This window comes from Balaenoptera borealis (genome assembly GCF_965194805.1).
Source record: "Balaenoptera borealis genome assembly, chromosome: 11".
Taxonomy (NCBI): Eukaryota; Metazoa; Chordata; class Mammalia; order Artiodactyla; family Balaenopteridae; genus Balaenoptera; species Balaenoptera borealis.
The window spans coordinates 97719387-97741537 of record NC_138868.1 but is presented as its reverse complement, the minus strand read 5'-3'; the positions used below and the strand labels follow the sequence as shown (position 1 = coordinate 97741537).

The 22151-nt window shown below is 50.4% G+C and overlaps 2 protein-coding genes across 3 annotated transcripts in view; one reads left to right on the top strand and one right to left on the bottom strand.

Annotated features, from left to right (window-relative positions):
- SMIM35 (small integral membrane protein 35) overlaps positions 1-22151 on the top strand; it is a 111687-nt gene that overhangs the window by 74942 nt on the left and 14594 nt on the right. The window lies entirely within an intron of this gene.
- On the bottom strand, positions 1757-15738 carry IL10RA (interleukin 10 receptor subunit alpha). 2 transcript variants are annotated; one of them, XM_082340951.1, is made up of 7 exons: positions 15593-15738; positions 13393-13507; positions 12595-12785; positions 11557-11726; positions 9648-9795; positions 7505-7626; positions 1757-4383 (listed from the first exon to the last, which is right to left on the bottom strand). In XM_082340951.1, the coding sequence occupies exons 1-7, from the start codon at positions 15657-15659 to the stop codon at positions 3457-3459; spliced, it is 1740 nt and encodes a 579-aa protein (XP_082197077.1). In that variant the 5' UTR covers positions 15660-15738; the 3' UTR covers positions 1757-3456. The 2 variants fall into 2 exon arrangements, with proteins under 2 accessions (XP_082197077.1, XP_082197078.1); XM_082340952.1 differs by lacking the exons at positions 13393-13507; positions 15593-15738 and adding an exon at positions 12011-12079 and having other exon boundaries at positions 12595-12735.

The window sequence follows — 22151 nt, the reverse complement described above, 5'->3', positions numbered from 1 at the left end:
CTCCACCCGCACTGCCCTGTGGGCTCCATTCAGTGCAGTGGGTGGGACCATCTCAGGGGTGGTGTGTGTCCTGTGACCGTGTGTGCATTGGGAGTGGTGTGGGGAGGGATGGAGATCTTTGGGGAAAGATGAGGCAGACCCTTTGACTACAACTATTTACAAACTCGGGAAAACAGAGTTCAGTAGAATTTCCTCTTCAGTCAATGTTGGCCCACTTCCCATCTCCTTACTAAGAGGAAGTTCCATTAGCTCATAGAAATGCAGAATCACCCATCCCTCAGCTTGGAAAAGCCCTCGAAGGAGGTTTCTCAGTGTAGGAACAAACAGGGCCATCTCTTGGGGACTTTATTCCAAATTCCCGAGAAGCCTGGCAGTGTCTCACTGCTGTTTGGAAGAACTCTCTCAGTTTCTCCCATGGCCCTGGCCGTGCTGGGTGGTCAGAAAGCAGCTTAAAAGAGGAGGAGACCTGGCACAAACTCCCACTCCTTCCACATAAGGGAAGCCTGCTGCAAGAGCTCACATGCCCGGACTCCACTCTCTCCTTCGAACTACTCCATGCTTCCTCTCTTCCATCCAAACTGGCCTCAGTTCCTTGAGAAGGAGTCCTCTTACTCTCTGAAACTTCCTATTCACGTCTCAGCCAGGCTTCATCCAACCTGACCCAGAGGCCTTTCCCCTTGGGCAGACGCCATCTCCAACACTCATTTCCAGGAGGAAGTGACCAACCCCATACACCAATTTGACAAGGAGGCCTTCGGGGCAAAAGTCTGAGCAGGTCCCAAACGGTATGAGATTAGTCAAGTTCTCTGAAGAGGATAGGATCAGTGCTTCCCCAGAACTGGTTATTTTCTCAGAGTAAAAGGGGAGAGACATCGTCAGAGATGACACAGGGGAACAGAGATGTGGTGTCCCCGACCACCTCCTGGAGGATCCAGGCTGCGACAAAGAGCAAAGTGTACCCAAAACTCAGGCGCCAAGCCCTGGGTCTGCTCCACAGGCTGGGCTGAGCTCCGGGAGAGCCTCAAACCCACACGTGGCTTTTCGTGGAAACGGGAGGCTGCTTTTAGAATTGAATGCAGATGGCTTCCGCACTTATGAGAAGTACTGCTGGGACACACTTCCAGGTTGGGGGGAGCAGCTGGCGGGGCTCCAGGAATGCCTGGTCTGCTGTCTGCCTGGAAGGGAGGGGCCATCGGGTCTCCTTTCAAGTTGTCAGAATTCACATCCAAAAGATAGTGTTTTCTGTCCCACTGTTTCCTTTTCAGTCTTCTTAAAGAACCCTCTGCATACTCTTTCATTTACACTCATTTTCATTATCTTTCATTACATTACATGCTCTTTACCTTACGTTGCATTCATTATCTTTCCTCACGTACCCTTTCAGCAATTTCGTTACATACTTAACATACATTTTTCATGATCTCTTTCATTTTCATCCAAGAAAAACTGTCCATTTCCCCATACAGCTTTAAATGTAACTCTTTATGTGTGACCTCATTTAAACCTCCTGACATCCCCATGAGGAATGATTATTCCCATTTTATAGATGAAGAAACTGGAACTTAGTAAGAAACTTGCCCAAGGTCACAGAAAATAAATGTTAACATGAGGACTTGGACCTGATTTGAGCCTAAGTCCTCCGTCTTGGTAGTTTAAAGCGACATCACACATCCTACTCATTATCATTCTTGATCATCAACAACTTGATGCCTCTACCAGCCACTGTGTCATCAGAAATCTGATTGGTTTCCCAAGATTCCTGTGGTTCTGACAATTTATTGGAAGAAAAAACACATGTCACTCATTTACAGAGCCCGTGTCCAAGGCACATTCACATCCTCGTCCTCAGTGGAACCTCACACCCTTATGAATGAAACAAGACAGACAACGTTTTCTGGTTTCACAGATGAGGAAAAGTGGCTTTCCCAAGGTCACACGGCTAGAAACAGTGAAATCAGAATGAGAACTCCTAGGCTATCGAAATACCCAGAATTCTTTCCCTGTATCTTGCTGCCTCTTCAATAAATAAATGAACAAAATAAATAAATAAACCTTCCAAGGAAACGCTGAGAAACCCCTCCTTCAAGCCTGTTTCTAGAGGGAGTTATTATCGGACTGGCGCCTACGAGCTTCCTGGCAGAGTGGAAGGGACTCTGGGTGGATTCCCCGGGCCTGATGTCTATTCCCAGAATGCCACGGAGAACACAGGGCTGAGGATGAACTGGGGGGGGGTGGGGGGCACACCCCAGGCCTATCACCCCTCCCAGGCTCCCTGCCCACGGACTGTAAACTGGCTTTGCAGACAGATTCTAAACTGACTGCGGGGAAGCAGGGCCCACACCTGCCCCCTCTCTGGGCCCAGGGTCTGGTTGTTCTCTCAGCACGGTGCCATGCGCTCTTGCTACATCAGTTAGCCCGCGGCATGGGAAAGAAGCCGGCTCTGTGCAGGCACGGCTTCCTCCCTACCCAGGGTCAGTTGGGGTTGGAGATGTCACCCCAGAAGCCAGCTTGGCTAACATCCATCCATCTAGAAGGGTCCCCTAGAGATTCTTTACGTCACAGATGGGATAACTGAGGCCCTCTGAGAAGTGGCTGGCCCAAGGTCGCACAGCTGATCATTGAACAGAGGTCCCACCCCAGTGTCCTGTCCTGTAGCTGGACGTCAGCAGCAAACACAAGTGCTGGTCCTAACCCTGACCCTCTTGGGCAGATAAGGTGGCGTCCAAGCCTAGAGGCCACCGGAAGGCCTGAGTTTTGACCAATACAAACACCCACGGTTTCGCTGGTACTGTCAGCAAGATGGTGTGGGCAGCAGGGTGAGGGTAGTGCGTGGCTTGGCCACTCCAAGTGCCCCAGGGGGATGCTTCTGTATTTGCTTGAAAGAGGGCGCTGTCTGCAGATGGACGCAAGACATCCCCAGAGCACTGGATTCTGAGCCAGAAGCCCCCTTCTGGATCTCAGCTCCCTCTGGCCCCTGCTCCCTCCTTTCCCTCCTAGAAATGGCCCCTGCAGCGAGGCCCTGAAGCCTCCATCCTCTCAGCCCTCTATCCTGCTGGAGGCCCTGACACATGGCTGGCCTCAGCAGGGGGGGCCTGGCTCGCTGAGCTGACTTCAGCCTGGTGGCCTCACCACAGCTCCAAAAAGCCCCATGATTCCCCTGAGCAAGTAGTCCTTTACAATGTGGGAAGTATCCCAAGGGGGTGGAGCTCTCCGCCCTGCCCTTCTCAGCTCTGCCAGAGTCTGCAGGGCCCCGTCTGCACAGGAGGCCAATGCCACCTATGTACCCTGTGCTAGTTTAGTTTCCTCCTGCCCTGGACACTTACCAGGCCTGGCGCTGGCCTCACTACGCTTGCAGAAAAGTGCCCAGACTGGCCTTGTGCTTCACTTTCATCCCCTGGGGCCCCTCTGGGTCCAGGCAGGGTGCAGCGGAAACCAAAAGCAGCCCTTTAGCCTGAGTCACTCACTTGAGTGCAGGCTGGAGATCAGCGGCAGGGCGACCAGGTCTGAGTCAAAGCTGCCCAGGAGACCGCCTGGGGCTGCCACACACTCCAGATGGGCAAGATCATGGGCAAAGCTCCAGTCAGATGTTCCAAGGTCACCACAGCTGGTCAAGCCCAGGAGTGACCAATCCTCAGTTGGTGGGTTCCACTGTCCAGCTGGGGCCCCTGAGGGAGTGAGAGTCATTTCTGGGGGGTCCTGTTTCAAATAGCCCTTGGCCAGGGCTGGTAGAGGCCAGTCTGCCTCAGCATCCACGCATGTCCTGAATTTGGGGCCAAGGCCATCTGTTGGGGAGGATTCTTCTTCCAGGCCGCCTGCCTCGGCTGCCCTCTCCTCCGGGCACCGGGTCTGCTTCAGGTAGCCCTGGAAGGCCCCTGCGGCTGGGTCTTCTCCCGCAGCCACCTCCGGTCCCAGGGGACTAACATGGTCCAAAGCTGAGCCACCCTGAACACCCTCAGGCTGCGCCTCAGAGTTCCGGACCAGGCCAATGCCACTGTCATCCTGGTCCCGGCTGTCGCTCCCCACCTGCGGCTCCCAGTTGGGCTCCGCGCCAGGACCCAGGCTGGGCTCCTGCAAGCAGATCCCGCTGTCTGTACTTTTGCTGCCGCCGCTACTGCAGCTGTTCTCCGGCAACCGGGTCGCCCCCTTTCCCAAAGTACCCCCAGCCTGGGGGTGGGGGGCGGGGAGGAGGAACTGGGGCTCATCAGTCTGCAGGGACGGCTTGGCACTGCTGAAGCCGCTGTCCGTGCTGCCGTGCAGCTCTGAGTTCCTCAGCTCTGGGGACACCTTGGGGAAGGCCTCCTCATCGAGGGGATGAATGGTGTCTTGGGTCTCTGGGCAGGAAAGCTGGCCGATGAGGCTGAAGGGACTGGGCTTCTTGAAGACCTGGGGAGGAGAAGGTAGAGTGAGAGGGGTGGGAGGGTCACCTGCAGGAACCCGCCCCAGTGTGGCCAGGGGAGGCCAGGGGTTCAGGAGGTACTTCTCCAACAGAGGGGGTGCTGCAGAGGCTGGAGTACACTGCCACTTGTCCTTTTGGTCTTGGTTCAGAACTGAGTTTTCTTCCTCATGCAATTCTCAGTTGGACTCAGGCCAGATACCTAAGAAGCCTGTATTCTTGGAGTTCAGACAGAATGATAGACAGAATGGGAGGCTGCAGGGACAGGTGAACGTTCTCAGGAGGCTCCATCAGCAGTGCTTTTCAAACCCGAAAGCAGGCTGGACCCACTGAGATCTAGAAGTGTGTTTCAGACTTTTTTTCACTATGACCCCAAGTAAGAAATGTGTTACACAATAACCTGTATATAAATAGCCCATAAATGTATAACTCATATATGATTGAAACCAATTTCACAAAATACTACTTATCGTTACTACCTGTGCCCTGTGATCTATTGTATTGTCCTGTCCTATCCTATCCCATGTTATTCATTTCATCTCTTATAAAGCTGGATGTGAAACACCGAGTTAATTTCTCCGCTCCCTGAGTGATTCCCATAAACACAGCGTGGGGCAGTGAAACAAGCACAGATCTAGCAGCTGAGGAGGCCTCGTTCCCCATTAATTGCCCAGAGTCCCAGGGAAGTCACTTAACCTCTCTCCCCCTTGCTCTTCTGCCCCAGCCGCACTGGTGTTCCTCCTGCTCTGGACAGTGCTGTCTCAGGGCCTTTGCACAGGCTACTCCTGGTTGGAATACTCTTCTCCTAGCACTTTGTATGGCTATGTATCCTCCTTATCGTTCAGGTCTCAATTCAGATGTCATCTCCTCAGAGAGACTTTCCCAATCACCCTTGCTAAAGCAGTGCTCCAGACACTCTCTTCCCATTAACCTAGTTTATTTTTTCCTAGTACTTAGTTCCTGGAGTTATTTTTTTTTCTGTGCCCCCACATGCACACACACACACACACACACACACACACACACACACACACACACACACACACACACTCAGTCCCCAACCCCAACAGAATAGAAGCTCCTTGAGGGCAGGAGTCGTCTGTTCTTATTGGCCACTCAGTTCCCAGAGCTTAAACTGAGCTGGCACATAGTAGGCACTCCAAAGGTTTGTTGACTGACTTACTGACTCACTGTTGCACATCTGCCCTTGTTCCCTTTGTATGTGATGACTCTAATGCAACTCTTATTGGTTGGATCCCTATTGATACCATATGGCTTGGTGACTAAGGATGTGTACTCTGGAGCCAGACTTCATGGGTTCAAATCCCAGGTCTGCCTCTTATCAGCTGTGTCACCTTGGCCAAATCATTTATCCTCTCTGTGCTTTAGCTCCTCCTATGCAAAATGGAAATAATGACAGTATTGCCTCCTCAAGTTGTGGTTCATGCATGTAAAATACTTAGAACAGTGCCTGGTACAGAGAAAGCACTCAATAAACACTTGGTGAATTGAATTTTACTCTCCAATAATTCTCTAAAGAAGTATTATTATCTCTATTTCCTAGAGGAGAAAACTGAACCTCAGAGAAGTTAAATGACTTGCCCAGTGTCACACAGCAGCAAAGAACAAATAAATCTGGAATTGGTACTCAACTGTCCCGATTTGTAATCCCCACTTGTTTAACAATGCTTACTTTGATAATCATTGAAGATCAGATCAAAGCAGCTAATGAATGAGAACAAGCAAATGCATGTGAAACTGCTTTGTGCTCTCTCAGTTATTTATAAAGTTAGTAATGGCTGTGATCATTAGAGGAAGGAAACTGGGCTGTACTTATCTTGAGGAAGAAAAAACTCATGAGGACAAGTCAATTCTGTGATCCAAACGTTCAGAAGGAACAAAAAAACCAGAGGTTGCTTGTCATCTCCTTTGGCATTTTTGCATCTATGTCCATTTCACTGGTTTGCATTAAACTTAATAGTTGATTCGTTGGCTGCCCCACCAGACGTAATCAAGCTCCTTGGGACCAGTGGCCACATTACTCAGCTGCTTCTGTACAACATTTTGCATGTTGTAGATGCTTGGTAACTGTAAGTCAATAGCTACCTCTCTCTTACTAGACGCCTTTTCCCAAGCCCAACTAAGACTCTCCCATCCAGCGGTCCTTTCCTACCACTCTGCTCTCTAGTTACCCATCCCTGAGGGCAGGCCCTTTGGTGCACTCAGCAGGCAGCTCCACCCCTCTTCTCTCCCCTCCATCCCCATCCCAGGGTTCTTACTCAAAATAATTTCAGAGGGCCTTTGTCTCTCTCCTTATTTTTCCTAGAGATCCTGGGATCCTTGTGGAGGGTCCCCTTCCAGCTGTGAGCTTCCCTGGGCCCCGGTCTCCCTGAAGGAGCCCACCCTTCCAGCTGAGCCCTCGACCATCATAGTAATGTCAGCTGTGGGGACCACCTTTGGTCCAGTCTGAATCCCAGGCCAGAGACGGACTGTGGTCTGGAAATGCTGCTCAGTGCGGCAAGTTGAACTTTGGAGGCCGGCTGACTACAAATGTGGTGTTTGTCAGCACTGTGTAGCAAGAGGAGAGGCTGTGGGAAGGGCCGGAGATGCTCGCCTCTCAGCATCACCTCTCCGCTCTGCTCTCTCCCACACTGACAGCAGCCCTTTGTCTTCCTGTTCCAGAGCACCCATCGCCAGCCTCTAGGGATGGGAAAGCCTGGGCTCCGGCCCTGACTCTTCCTGGCTGTGGGACCCTCTGCATGTAACAATCTCTCTACGCCTCAGTCTCCTCAGTTGTAAAGTGAGGCTATAACTACCTGACTCCGAGGTACTAATGCACAGGGGTTGGTTCGTGGCCAATTATTAGCAAATAGTAACAAAATGGTGTGTGGCGGGTTGGGATTATTGTGTCTTATCTGGGCCACTATAAGGCAACATTCTCCGTCCTGGGCTTGGCATTCAAGCCCTCCCTCCGCCCCCATGGTGCTTGACGACGGTGCCTCTGATAATGTCAGGGCTGAGGGTACGGCCTGCCTGGGCGGGTGCTCCCTGCCTCCCGGAGTCCTGGTGGGGCCGGGAAGGATGGGACAGTGGCCTCCCCGTGAGACTCACCAGGACGGTAGGCAGCTTCCCCCGGCGCTGCACATACAGCTGGAGGGCCAGGAAGACAGCCAGGGCTCCGTAGAGCAGCAGGACAAAGGTGAAGAAGATGCTGAGGTTGGTCACGGTGAAATCTGCAGGCCCAGAGAGATGGGTTTATAGCCTGGTGCCGTGGGATATGGAGGGGCAGTCCCCGAGGATCCCATGGCCCCTCTCAGGAGCCTCTCGGTGAGGGGCCGAGTGACCCCCCCCCCCGCATCCCCCCAGGTTACCTCTAGGCCACAACTCTGGAGGCCCTGGCTGGATTCTTGGGAGTCCCTGCCTGGCCCTCCAACCTCTGCCCTGAAGGATTCCCTCACTAGACACATGGCCTCCAGCTCTCTGCACAGAACTCACATGAAGGCATACGTAGCAGTGGGGCAGGAGGGTACAGAAGGTAAGAAGGGAGGCTTTGGGAGCAGCCAGACCTGGGTTCAAATCCCAGCTCTACCACTTACTAGCTGTGAGGCTGTGGACAAATTAGTTAGCCTATCTGAGCCTTAGTTTTACCATCTACGAAACGGGCAAAATAATAGTGCCTACCTCATAGATGGTTGTGAAGCACACAGCACTTATCATGAACCAAGCCCTTTATAACAGTCCCCCCTTATCTGTGGTTTTGCTTTCCGTGGTTTCAGTTACCTGTGTTCAACTGTGGTCCAAAAACATTAAATGGAAGATTTCCAGAAATAAACAATTCATCAGTTAAATCGTGTGCCGTTCTGAGTAGCATGATGAAATCTCACACTGCTCCACTCTGTCTGGCCCGGGACATGAATCATCCCTCTGTCCAGCAGATCCCACCCGTGAGTCACTTAGTGGTTGCCTCAGTTATCAGATGGACTGTTGTGGTATCCAGTGCTTTTGTTCAAGTAACTTATTTTACTCAATAATGGTCCCAAAGTGCAAGAGTAGTGATGTTGTCAATTTGGGCATTCTCTTAAATTTTTCTTTAATTTATAAACTAAACTTTGTCATAGGTATGTATGTATAGAGAAAAAACATAGTATATATACGTGCTTTCAAGGCATCCACTGGGGGTCTTGGAACGTATGCCCTGCGGATAAGCGGGGGACTACTGTACTTATGTCACCTGATTCTTATAACCACCTTAGGAGGTAAATACTATTATCGTCCCTATTTTTATAGATTAGCATCCTGAGGCCCAGAGAGGTTAAGCAAGTTGCCCAAGGTCATATATTTCATAAGCGGCGAAGCTGAGATTTGAACCCAGACCTGTATACAAAACTATTTCTATATCAGTGAGTGGATGTTGAAAAGCTCTTAAGGCTGCCTGGCACACAGACGCTGCCTTACTCTGCTTCAATGTGAGTGAGGCTGAAATGACAATGAGTTTGTGCGTGTCTTCCATAAACTGAAATGTACTGTAGAAAAGTAAGGAGTCCCTCTGGTCATTGCTGGACGCTGCCCACACTGGACTGGGCACTCCCAGCGCACTGACTGTTGGCATGATTCGCCGGGCACTTGACATATGTTGTCCTAAGTAGCTAGTTACAGCCTGCTCTGGGCACACCCTGTCTTCCCAGCCAGACTGTAAGATCCTAGTGGGCAGAACCACGGCCTTCACATGCCATATTCCCTTCCCTCCTTCCCCTTTCCAGCACTGGGCTGAGAGCCTGGCACAGTATTTGTTGACTTTTGCAGCTGTGGGGAGGAGTCAGCTCAGTTCTGCTTTCCTCTGAGGGGGACGAGGGGAAGTTTGGAGAAGCCCTTGGTGCCCCCAGCTCTACGAAAAGACAGCAGAGGAATGTAACAAATAGGAACCAGCACAGCTGGCTGAGGGGTGCTGCAGAAGGGCTCCTGGGGGTGCAGCTGGGCTCCAGTGGAAGCACCCGCAGAATTGGGAGACCTGGCTTTGTGGCCACACCCTGAAAGTTGCTTATAGGTACTGAGCCTCAGTTTCCGCATCTCTAAAATGGGGACAATGGGAGCTCTTTCATAGGGCTGTGTGAGGATGGAGAGCTGTGTTGCAGCTGAGGGGGGGGGGCGCCTAGCACAGTGCCCCACATCGGCAAGCCCTCAGTGGAATGGTTTTCAGACCTGCGAGGCCCGTCCTGCCTCCCTCCTGCCCGGACAGCAGCCCTGACCAACTCACACTGCGGGGTGAGCACGATGCACTCCTCCTTGGACCAGACCTCCTTGTTCACTCGGGAGCTGACAGATGGTTTCACCCTGACACAGAACTCTCCCACCCCTCTCGGGACTGGGAGGCTAAAGTTTTCATGTTTTATCTTGTCATGGGACTGAAACGAAAACAATCAGAGCAGTAAACACGATATCCTTGTTCCATGCCACATGGAAGCTGAGAGCTGGAGGGGCCTTTAGAGATGCTCTAAAGCCCTAAAGGCCAACCCCCTTCAGTGTTCTTTTTCTAAGATAAAAAACCCTGCATTATCGAGGCAGCCCAAGATCTCTGTGATTACCATGATTTAGTTTGTATTAAAAGCGAAAAGGAGCAAAGGAAGCCATAAACAAGGCGAAAAGACAACCCTCAGAATGGGAGAAAATATTTGCAAATGAAGCAACTGACAAAGGATTAATCTCCAAAATATACAAGCAGCTCATGCAGCTCAGTAGCAAAAAAACAATCAATCCAATTCAAAAATGGGCAGAAGACCTAAATAGACATTTCTCCAAAGAAGATATACAGATTGCCAACAAACACATGAAAGGATGCTCAACATCACTAATCATTAGAGAAGTGCAAACTAAAACCACAATGAGGTAGCACCTCACACCGGTCAGAATGGCCATCATCAAAAAAATCTACAAACAATAAATGCTGGAGAGGGTGTGGAGAAAAGGGAACCCTCTTGCACTGTTGGTGGGAATGTAAGTTGATACAGCCACTATGGAGAACAGTATGGAGGTTCCTTAAAAAACTAGAAATAGAACTACCATACGACCCAGCAATCCCAATACTGGGCATATACTCTGAGAAAACCATAATTCAAAAAGAGTCATGTACCACAATGTTCATTGCAGCACTATTTACAATAGCCAGGACATGGAAGCAACCTAAGTGTCCATCGACAGATGAATGGATAAAGAAGATGTGGCACATATATACAATGGGATATTACTCAGCCATAAAAAGAAACGAAATGAGTTATTTGTAGTGAGGTGGATGGACCTAGAGTCTGTCATACAGAGTGAAGTAAGTCAGAAAGAGAAAAACAAATACCGTATACTAACACATGTATATGGAATCTAAAAAAAAAATGGTTCTGAAGAACCTAGGGGCAGGACAGGAATAAAGATGCAGACGTAGAGAATGGACTTGAGGACACGGGGAGGGGGAAGGGTAAGCTAGGACGAAGTAAGAGAGTGGCATTGACATATAAGCACTACCAAATGTAAAATAGGTAGCTAGCGGGAAGCAGCCGCATAGCACAGGGAGATCAGCTCGGTGCTTTGTGACCACCTAGAGGGGTGGGATAGGGAGGGTGGGAGGGAGACGCAAGAGAGAGGGGTTATGGGGATATATGTATACATATAGCTGATTCACTTTGTTATACAGCAGAAACTAACACACCATTGTAAAGCAATTATACTCCAATAAAGATGTTAAAAAAAAAAAAAAAAGCGAAAAGGAAGTATTTTATAGATACTGAGGACCATCCCAGAAGGGGCTAGAATCAACTGTGGTTGAAAGGAAAGAGGATGGATTTTGCAGATTCCAGATCCCTCACTTATGGGAGTGTGCTTGGGCATTTTCATAGCCTCTGAGAGCCTCATTTCCCCACCTATAACATGGAATAAAATCCCCACCTGCAAGGGAGTTGGAAGCGATAGTTATAATGTCTCCTGCGCTGCCTGACACCTAGCGGGCACTGTCTTCCCTGCCACCTGGCAGAAGCACAGGTTTGAGGGCTGTGGCCATCTCAGCTCCCCCCACTTGCCCCACAAGCTCTCTCAACTCTGCTGGCAAAGTTCCCCAGGGGTACACAAAAGGCACTTCCGGCCCAGGTGACAGGGAAGCCTGGCCTTGGGGAATCCCATACCTTATATCGTCCTGGTACCTTGCGAACCTCAATCTCGTACTCCCGGAAGTTGTGGAAGATGCTTTCATATGTGTCGCCTGCAGGGGCCATCTTGGGCCTGGGGAGCTGGATCACCCCAAGAATGATGCCATTGCGCATCTCTAGCTTCACGCCGGCAACTGTCAGAGTCACTGAGTCGGGAGACAAAACCATGAGGCCTGCAGGCTGGGGAGGGCCTGGGCACCCCATCCATACCTGGCCTCCAGAGTCAAGCTTTACCCACCCTAAAACCTGGGCTACAGGTTTCTCAACCTGGCAGAACATAAGGATTTCCTGGGGAGCATGTTAAAAACGCAGATGCCCAGACCCACTCAAGACACAGTGAATCTGAATTTTGGAAGCTGGGTCCTGGAAACGTCTATTTTAAACACACACACAGGGACGCTTCTGCAGCCAGCATTTGGGAGACAATGACCTCCAAGAGCAGCATTCTGAATTCTGCAGAGCAGCCTTGCCACACACATAGAGCACAGTCAGTCCCAATCTGCAGAAGGAAAGAATCCCATCACATTTGGGGCTTATTCTTTTCTCTTCTCTCTGCAGAGAGAAACTCCCAACTTTGCTTCAATAGCACCTCCCTGCTTCAAAGCCTCACACCCTGACCCCGAGGAATTCATTCTTAAAGGGAGGAGGACCTGATCGAAATTCTGCCTCCAGCTTGCTGCCCTATGCTGAGTTCTTATGGATTTGCTTCCTCTCCCAGAACCCTACAAGTACACCAACCTGGCCCTCGTGACTCAGCTGCCCCAACTCACCCCAAGACTTCTCTTCTGTAGGATAAACAACTCCAGTTCCCTTTTAAATCTTGAATAACTTGGCTATTTTCATCTAAACCTTCTCCAAAGTCCTGACTCAGGCTTGTTTGGGCAACTAAATCCCCAGCCAGGAAGCCAGGCAGATGTGGCGAGCTATGGGAACGGAGAGAAAAGTTCTAGACTAGAGCTTCTGGCTGGAAAGGACCCTGAAAGCCATGTTCTAGGCCCCGGGGAGGAAAAGCACCTTCATCCACAGAGAAGCGGGTGTTGGGAGACGTCCAGTTTGAGTGCTGGCCTCCGTCCACTGCCCGGACTCTGGCTCGGTAACCATTGCTATGATACAGGTCCAGGGTCTGCATGGTGAGATCACAGGACAGCACCAGGGTCTGGCTACAGTTGCGGATGGGCTTCCAGTAGATGGGCTCTACTCCATACCTGGGGAGATAGCGGGGTAGGCATTGGGAGAGGAACTTGTGCTCAAACCTAACTCCTTTAGGAGGGAAGCAAGAGGCCAGGGGAGAGCTCTCATGATGGTATAGCCCTCAGGGTATTCCCTTTAGTCTGGGGCGTCTAGTTGCAAGGGGATCTCCCTTGGTTCTGGGACTCTGTACCAATTTCTCTGTGCTCTAGAAGACTCTTAGATTGGAATACGAGTAGCTCAAACGCCAACTCCTCCAGGAAGACTTGCCACTCCCTGCAACACAGCCCAATTCCTCCCTTCTCCCAACTACATCTGTAGTCCTTAGGGCTTCCTTGTTCTCCAACTGGCTTATGGATGCTTTTCCTGTTTTTCCAATAAGATGGAAAAATCTTGAGGGTAAAGGCAATACCTTGGTTTTCTCACCCAGAGCTTCCAGCACGCTACTCTGCCCATATGAGACTTGATCAGTACTTGTCATCTGATGGATATGTGCCAGGGTCCTTCCTGGTGTCATTTCAGTAACAAGGCAGGTATCTTCCCATGCCAGGGTGGGTAGAAGGGGACGGACTCACCCACTCCCTCACTCACCTCCCTCCTCTCTCCATCCTCCCTTTTGCTTACCGCAGGAGCTCCACTTCATAGTAGGTACTTTCAGACTGATTCGGGATGGGAGTCCAGTGGAGGACGTGGTAGAAAAATTCTGCTTCAAACCACACAGATGAAGGTCTGGGCAGTTCTGTCCACAGGGAGAACAGTGTCAGTACCAGAGCTAGCAGAGGCCCCCTCCACCTCCCCGCCAGGGAGGAGATGATGGTGGTGATGGTGGCAGGCATTCTAACAGCTCCCATTTACTGAGCACTTTACCTTGAGCTGAGCACTCAGCTAAGTACTTTACATGCATTGTCTCATTTAATTATCACAGTAATCCTACAAGGTGGGCATTTATTACCCCAATTTTACCAGAGAAGAAATGAAGGTTCAGAGAGGTTAAGTGACTTGCCCGAGGTCAATGGGGGTAGTAAGCAGTAGAGTGGGCCTTTGAATCCAGATGTGTCTGATCCCAGAGCTAGTATAGTGTCCTTAAATCCCTGTCCTGTGCTGTATGTGATCAGAAGCAGAAGTGCTGGTTGAGAAGAGCCAAGGTGGGTGTGATGCATCCCAGGCAAGAAGGCAGGGGCTGAGGGCTAAGATGTGCCCACAATGAGCTCTCAGATGAGCTGGTCCCTGGCTCTGCCCAATCCCTGTCCCTGCTCCAGCCCCATCCCAAGGCCTGCTCCCCATCCCCACACCTGGTCCCCACCCTGGCCCCAGCCCTGGCTCTAGCCCAAGGCCCCCCTCTCTGGAGTTCTTTGGGTACACAGATATCCTGCTAGTTGGCATCTACCTGTTTGTCTTCACAGAACCCCAAGCTGAGTGCTTGTCCCATCCCCCCACTTCTAGGAGGGCTTTACTGCAGCCAGATGCCCAGCCTTAGGCTGAGTAGGACAGGCAGTCCTGGGTCTAGACTGGGCTGAGGACGTTTCCACAAAGAGCTGGCACCCTTGGCTCCAAGGTGATATACTAAGTACCAGTGCCTCTCTCCACCTCCCGTCTTCCCCTCACAGCCACCCACACCTTTCACCATGGGAAACTATAACTTCAAGAGCCTCAAACTAGCACTTGGTAGTGTGACTCAGACAAATCATTTAACCTTGCTGAACATTTGTAAGGATGTGATAAATACACCTACTTTAAGAGTCTTGCCGATCAAGTGCAATGAAGTACACGGCCAATACCCACATTCAGTTCCTCTTCTCTCCTCCTCGATCCCTTAATGTCTCTCCATCTGACAGCGACTCCCAGGCTTCCCTTGTTCTCCAACTTCTCATCATCTCTCTAATAATGCTTCTATTTTCTGACTGTCATTCTCACTTAGAAAGCACATCTGTCCCGGTCCCTTGCTTTCTTTCTTATACTGTCTTTGATCCTCTAGACTGTGTCTCGATTTCAAAACAGTATATGGAAAGTGAAAAACACAGTGGGTCATTGTGGTGTTTGGGCTGCACATCCCCAGCTCAGCTCTCTATCATGTGAATGGTGACTGCATGTTTTACTTCGTATTCTGGCGTCATGTAGAAGCAGTTTCACTCCCTGCTCTCCCTGCCTCCGCTCCTGGTCCCTCCGGCTCACGGCCCTTTCATTTTCTCCCTTCAGGATTTAGTCTTTTCAAATGCAGAAACTTTCCAGGATTTCTGGCTGGGTTAGGAGAGCTAAGGAGTAGCAGTAGGGAGGAGGGAGGCAAGTGGCAGTGGGGAGAGCATTGGGGGCTAAAGAAGGAGAAGGGATGATCCGATGGGGGTGACAGTTAATAGTGGGGGAAAAGAGCTGAGATAGGGTGACATGGCACGGGGCAGAAATAGATTAATCGGAGAGCTAAGGGAAGGTAGAGTCAGAGTGAGATCAAAGTAATTCCCCAGAGGGACCAGCAGTCCCTTCATTTGAACTAGAACAACAAAAAAGCCAGGGGTAAATTTATGACTCACAGGGAGGCGGGTGGACGGTGACTTGTGGGGGGGGGGGTCATTTAACTTCTCTATCCATACTTCCCCACTCCCCCAGTCAATCTCAGTCTCTTCCACGCCCACAACGGGTGAGCCTGAGACCCAGGCTTGCCAGAATGAGGGCGATTCGGGGAGCGGGGAGATAATGGGCGCCCCTCTCCGTAGAGGGCCAACCAGACGGGATTCTCCGTGGGACTCAGAACTTTAATGTAGGAGTGACGACCGGTAGGAGAGGGAGCGGGGCGGGCGCGGAGAGGGCAGGGCTAGACCCCGATCCTTACCGTGCGCGCGAGAGCCGAGGAGCAGGCTGAGGAGGGCCGCAAGCTGCGGTATCAGGCGCGGCAGCATCCTGGTCCAGCCGCATCCTCCGGAGCCGGGATGCTTGCCTCCAGTCGCCGCTCTGCGGGACTGCGACTGAAACCTCCGGCCGCCTGCCAGGCCGCGCCCCGCTAGGCTGACGTCAGAAGGGCGGAGCCTCGAGACACCCCGCCCCCGAGCCGCGGCGTCAGGGAGCCAGAACCGCTGCGGAGCATGGTCAGCCCAGGCAGGTGGAGAGGAAAGCAGGGGCAGGGCTTGTGCATGCTGTCCCGGGGCGGGGGCCGGGCTCTGGGCAACTCTCACCCTCCTCGCCTCCCGGGGCCCCCGGTGTAATAGGGTGAAAGCGGTCTGGGTAGCCTGGTGGGTGTGTGTATGTGTGTGTGTGTGTCTGTTGCGGTGCAGGTGGCGAGGGACAGCCTTGTCCTTGTGGGTGCGGAAGGTGGGGTGAGGGCGTCAGAGCCAATTTTACGGAAGAGTTGGGCTGGGATCCGCAGCTGCTCGGAGTTGGGAAGGACATTGCCCCAGGTGCTCAGGGGATGTGTGAGAGGACACGTGTGGGAGCCTTGGAGCTGCCAAGTACCTTGATGTAGGCCTGAGCTAAACCAACAGTAAAATAGGCAGTCCTCTACCTGCTTAATATTTTGGAAGGGGTGCCGACGACGTCTTCCAGCCTTTTTTGGTTTCCCTCTCCTGCCTGAAATCTTCATGTTCAGAGTTTTTTTTGTCGTGGTCTCAACGGGGGTTCGAAAAGAGTTTCCAGACACAAGGCAGAATGTAAAGAATATAGAAGTTATTAGCGGGAAGGGTCGCTGCCAGAACAGCGGGTCGACTTCCTAGTAGTCTGGGAGAGTCGAGCCGGAACACGTGCTATTGATCAGTTTTTATAGCCAGAAAACAAACGAATGGCCCGAGGTGAAAATTTCGTTTACTGATTGGTCGAGGCACATATACCTTCCTTCTATAGGGTGGGAGTGGGACAGGGCATATGCCTTCCCTTATTTGGGACAGGTCCCGTTGCCCAGGTGGGCTCAGAAATTTCCTAACCATTGCAACATGGTGGGGAGGGCGATTAAGAGTCCGGTAGGGGATGTAACGCTGACACTTCTTCAGGCAGGGTCGTCCTTTGTCCTTGAAGCACAATTGTTCTTGGAGCACCACATTTTTTTTTTTTTTTTCCTTCTGGGTAATTGTGCTCCGGGAGAACTGGGTAAACGTCATCAGTCACTCATACCTCTGTCAATTGGCTCATCTGACACTTCACTCCAGGTGCACGGAAGGTATCTGGGCATGGGAGACAAACTGTCCACTTCGCTGTTGTTGGGTGGTGGCATGTGCTTCAGACTATGTGTGTGTATGGGGGGCGGGGGGTGGGATGGAAGTCCCATCCTGTATCTGAAGATCTACCTTGGGACTAGAAAGACCTCATTTTTTAAAAAAAATTTATTTATTTTATTTATTTATTTTTGGCTGCGTTGGGTTTTCGTCGCTGCGCGCGGGCTTTCTCTAGTTGCAGCGAGCGGGGGCTACTCTTTGTTGCGGTGTGTGGGCTTCTCATTGCGGTGGCTTCTTTTGTTGCAGAGCATGGGCTCTAGGTGCTCGGGCTTCAGTAGTTGTGGCTCGCGGGCTCTAGAGTGCAGGCTCAGTAGTTGTGGCACACAGGCTTAGTTGCTCCGCGGCATGTGGGATCTTCCCGGACCAGGGCTCAAACCCGTGTCCCCTGCATTGGCAGGCGGATTCTTAACCACTGCGCCACCAGGGAAGCCCAAGACCTCATTTTTTGATGGTGGTCGGTGAAGGTCAGGGATGCACTGGCCACATGGATAGTGAAGAGTGGTATATGCAAGCCCAGCAAGACACATGGTCAGTCGGGGCCACCCTAAGTGGGCAGCTCTTGTTGCCACACTCTTACGTCAGCCTGGAGGAAGAGTCCCAGGGTTTTTAATGTGTGAGGATATTTTTTGCACCCTCTGTTGCTCAACTGAGAGATTAGAAGTTAGCCAATTGCTGAGAAGTACCCAGGCATGACCCAAGGGTGTGGCTACTGTCTGAAATGACTTCTTAGTTCCCGTTGACCTTTACAAGCAGGAGTACGCTGCGCGGTGTCTTTCTGAACTTGTCTTTACTTTTACTTTTGTGTTGAGTTGTAAGAGTTTACAAGTCTATACCCCCTCACCATTTTGAAGAAGGATCGGGATTTCTTAATTCATTCATATGACATACATTTAATGCGTATCATTATGAACCTGGGGATATTATGTGCCTGCACATTGTTGAGGCTGAGGAAAAAATGGTGATGAAAACAAGGTCCCTTTCCACAAGAAATGAACACTCAGCTAGAGAGAGAAAGTGAACAGAGATTTTTAATATGCTGTGGTAAGTGCTTTGGGAAGGGAAATACAGGCTCACATGGGGACACAGGAAACAGACACTCTACCACAACTGGGGTCAAGGATAAGGAACGTTTCCTGGAGGAGGTGACATCTAAGCTGAGACCTGAGGAATCAGTAGGAGGTAGCTGGGTGAAGAGGGGAGAAGGAGGGTGTTCCAGACAGAGGGAAGTATATGCTTAGATATGAGGGAATATGGCATTTTTTGAAGAATCCTGTAAAGTGAGTAAATTAGCATTCCTATTTTAAGAAGAGGAAACCACTGTGACTGACATAGGTTAATGTTTTGCTCAGGGCAGAGTCAGCATTTGAATGTAGACTATTCCAGTGTATCCTGGTACCTCAAAGAAAGCACCTAGAACAGGAGTTATGTCAGACATATGATTACTGTACCTTTTTCTTTTAAGAAATTCAGTGTTTATTTTGGTTTGTATCCAGTTATTCAATCTCAGTGTTGTGAAAAGTCCACCTAAGGTTCAGTGATTTCTAGTATTCATACCAGTATTGGGACAGATAATAGAAAGTAATTATAATAGTAACTTTTGTTTATTGAGCTCTTACTACGTATCAGTCATTCTGCTAAATACTTAATATGTTGTATCAGAGACTGGCTAGATGGTTAGCAATTCCATTTCCTCTTCCTGGGCACACATGACAACTACATTTCCTAGCTTGCTTTGCAATTAGATGGAATATGTGACTGGGTTTTAACCAATGTAAAGTTGAACTGATGGGTGCCACTTCCCGGCCTGGCCTCTAACTGTGTCTTTGCTATTCTGTCAGCCAGTGGAGGGGGCCTAGTGGAGGACTCCAAGGGGATGGAAGGAGCTTGGGTCCCTGAATCACCTCTTGGAGGGGAGCTATGCAGGAGAGACACCCAATCTACATCAGCCTGTGACTTGAGTGTGGAGCACACTCTTCTTGTATGTAGCCACTGAGATTTTGGAATTTTCGTTATAGCAGCTAATGTTAACTACCCTGATTAATGTGCAAACATTGTCTCATTTAATCCTTATTACTACCCCGCTAGATTGACATAATTATTAATGTCTTACAGACGGGGAAGTGAGGTCAGGGACAACGTCACTTGTTTGCATCACTCAGCCACTTAGTGGCAGAGCTAAGATTACAGTCCAGGTCTGTTTGACTCTAGAGCTCATGCTTTTGCCACCATATAAAAAATGCCCTTCCCAATCTTGGAAGAGTTCTTGGAAAAGACAAGTGTCTACTGAGCTGAGAGAGAGAAAGAGAGGAGGGTGAGGGTGGGGGAGGAGGAACAGCTCAGGGCTGAGTATGGTGGGAAGAGGGAAGGTGAGGAGCCCCAGAGAACATGTGGGCAGAGCCTTGCCCCCATAGCCACACTGGGAAAATTTTAGGACAAGTTTTGGGCTTTGGATGGTTCCATTGTCCCATTTTCGCTCTACTTCATCTTGGTCTTCAGGTTGATGCTTCTGAATGGGCACCACTGTGGGGTAGGGTGGGCATCTGAGCGGTAGGAAGTCCAGCTCGAGTGTGGTAACAGACACGGCTTGCAGTTTCTGTCCCTGGACTGGTGATTAGGGAAGTTCCAGGCCTTGTGATCACCATGTCAGAGCTAAACATAACAGGGAGAGAGACCTCAATGGAACCAACCCCGAGAAGAAATCAGAGAAAAGGAAGCTGCCTGGGGATACTTGGTAGTCACTGGGTCAAGGCGAATGACAGATGTGAGGGGAAGAGGCCATCAAGGGCCAGCCCAGCCCCAGGAGGAGCCTTCTTGCTGTTGGTTACAGAACCTAATTAACATCCACATCCATTCACCGTCTGCCTGGCTCTCTCCTGGATGAGAATAAAAGAGCTCAGCAGGGACAGAACCCCCTTCCGAATGTCCCTCTCTCTTCTGTTCAGATGATGGCTCAGACTTGAATGGAGAGTTGCTTGAATTTTAGTTGGGTGGGTGATAGGCCTCCCTAAAGGGTTTTGGGCAGGAGAGAGACATGGCAGATTTGCATTTTAAATAGAAGAGGAAACCCAGAGTACAGAGGTAACTAGCTAAGGTGACTCAGCTAGTTAGTGGCAGAATCAAAACCCTGATCTGATTGAAGTTCAACTTTTTGCCTGACAGGCCCCAACAAATAAGCTTGTGGAACTATGAAGACCATGTGAATCACGTGTCATTTTTTGTGCCCCCTAGCAAAGAGAAAAGAAGAAGAAATACTGGTCTCCCAGGTGAGGGACCTCCCCTGCTAATTCTCTTGAATCAGCAGAGCTGGGGCCAAGGGCCATCTCAAGCCTGCAGTCTACTCGGGATATCATTCTTGGCCAGTGGTCAAGATCCACAAGGCTGCTGGGAGCAGCCTGTGGGCCTCAGAAACAGGAGACCTATTTCTCGCCCTAGCTTGGCCACTGCCAGGTGTGTGCCCTTGCACCAGACCCTTTACCTCTATTAGCTAATGACAGGATTGGAAGAATTGTAACCTTCCTGGGCTGTTGCAAGGCCAGATACAGAAGTGTTCTGACAACTGATAAAGGCTTCCCAAATAAGAGGGGGTGTGGCTAGTAGAAATATTCAGCAGAAAGGCCTCATACTAACTAGAGGGAACCAGTGCCCTTTCCCCTTGTCTGCATTCACTTGTCCCTTCTCCAGGCTGTATGTTGTGCTGAACCCCACCCCACCCCAGGACAACTGGGGCCTTTGCCCACACTTGGACTCCTCCTCGCCTCCAATCATCTTATCAGGAAGGGTGAGCACCTAGTCCATTGCCATTGCTCTCATGAACCTGGGTACGAGAGATTAAGAACGCTGACAAAAATATCCCATTCCCTTCAAGAAACAGCTGTGTTTTCCTTCTGTAGTCCAGATGACTTTGACTTCTCCAGTTTTTAGGGGTGTCATTTCCCTTTAATTCTAAACTTAACAGCAGTCTGAGCTCCCATCCTATGAAGGGAGGATGTTCATCTGCTCTTGGGTTTCCATTTCCAGAGAACTTGTGGGGTTCTCCAGGGAAGTCTCCCATGCCCAGGGCTCTCCTGGCAGTCTCACACCTCACCTCCTAGGGTCTCATGGTGCTGGGCTGCAGCTGCTCACTTCAAGTGTGGACACAGGGCCTATCACATTTTGACTTGCTGTTGGAGGCTTGCAAATAGCAGAAGTACCAAAGAGATAGTTTTCAACTCTATTAAGAAGTAGCCACTCGGAGCTGCCACCAGTTAGGTCCCATTCTGAAAACTTTCCTTAAGCTCCTGGCAGTCATTGTGGCAGGAAGGAACCAGTTAGCTTCCCACCTTTGGAAATCTCCAGGCCTCTCTGAACAACTTCCTTGCCCCCAGAGAGGGGAGAGGCCTTCCGTTCCCTGCTCAAAGCCCACTACTTCTTCTTCTTCTTTCTCGCTTTAAGATGATTCACAGGAAGAGCATCAATATCCTTCAAGGGAAATTCCTAGCCCCACCCCAATGTATAGTGTGGCTCCAATGGCCCACAAAGGGCTAGTTGCTGGCATATTTCCTTAAGTCTGCCTTAGCCTCAGATAACAGCACAAGTGGGACAGCATCTGTGTGGCCCAGACAGTGGCATGTCAAGCACAATCCAGGGCCCTGCACAGCCATTCCTCCACGGAGGGGAAGAGCTCAGGTTTACCTGCTTCTCCTGTGCGTGTCTGGGCTCCTGGTCTTCTATGAGCAAAACCACGACAAAGAACAGTGATGTTCAGGTGTGGGATGGGACAGCCTAAATTCAGCCTATTTTTCTAGCTTCTCCGGGCCATGGATCTGCTAAGGAGATACTCAGTTGACATTGCCAAACAAAACCTCTAGACCTCGGTCTGAGGGACCTGTCTTGGGTCCACTACTGACGTCTGGGCTTTTGCCCAAAACTATGGGCCTATACTTACTTTCTATTGACATGACTAAGAAGGTTCACCCAGGACAGAGGGAGGCTCCCACCTAAAGACAAATCCTAATTACTACTCTGTGATATAGAAATTGCTTGTAACCCTTGAATTACAGTTTTTCAGTTTCAAGAATTTAAAGGTATCCATTCCACTGTACCTCTGGTAGCAGTAGGAGTGCTGGGTGGGAAGACCTAAAACCGGGCTTTAAGCCCCAGTTTGTCAGTTGTCATCTGTGACTTTGGGCAGGTCACAAATTCCCCAGGTCT

What these genes read in the sequence shown, in the direction of transcription:
- IL10RA (XM_082340951.1), bottom strand. Translation starts at nt 15,659, where the DNA reads ATGCTGCCGCGCCTGATACCGCAGCTTGCGGCCCTCCTCAGCCTGCTC. An exon ending in CATCGTGCTCACCCCGCAGT is followed by an intron (nt 7,627 to 9,647) that starts GTGAGTTGGTCA and finishes CTGGGCCTGCAG; the next exon opens with ATTTCACCGTGACCAACCTC. An exon ending in GGAAGCTGCCTACCGTCCTG is followed by an intron (nt 4,384 to 7,504) that starts GTGAGTCTCACG and finishes TCTCCTCCCCAG; the next exon opens with GTCTTCAAGAAGCCCAGTCC.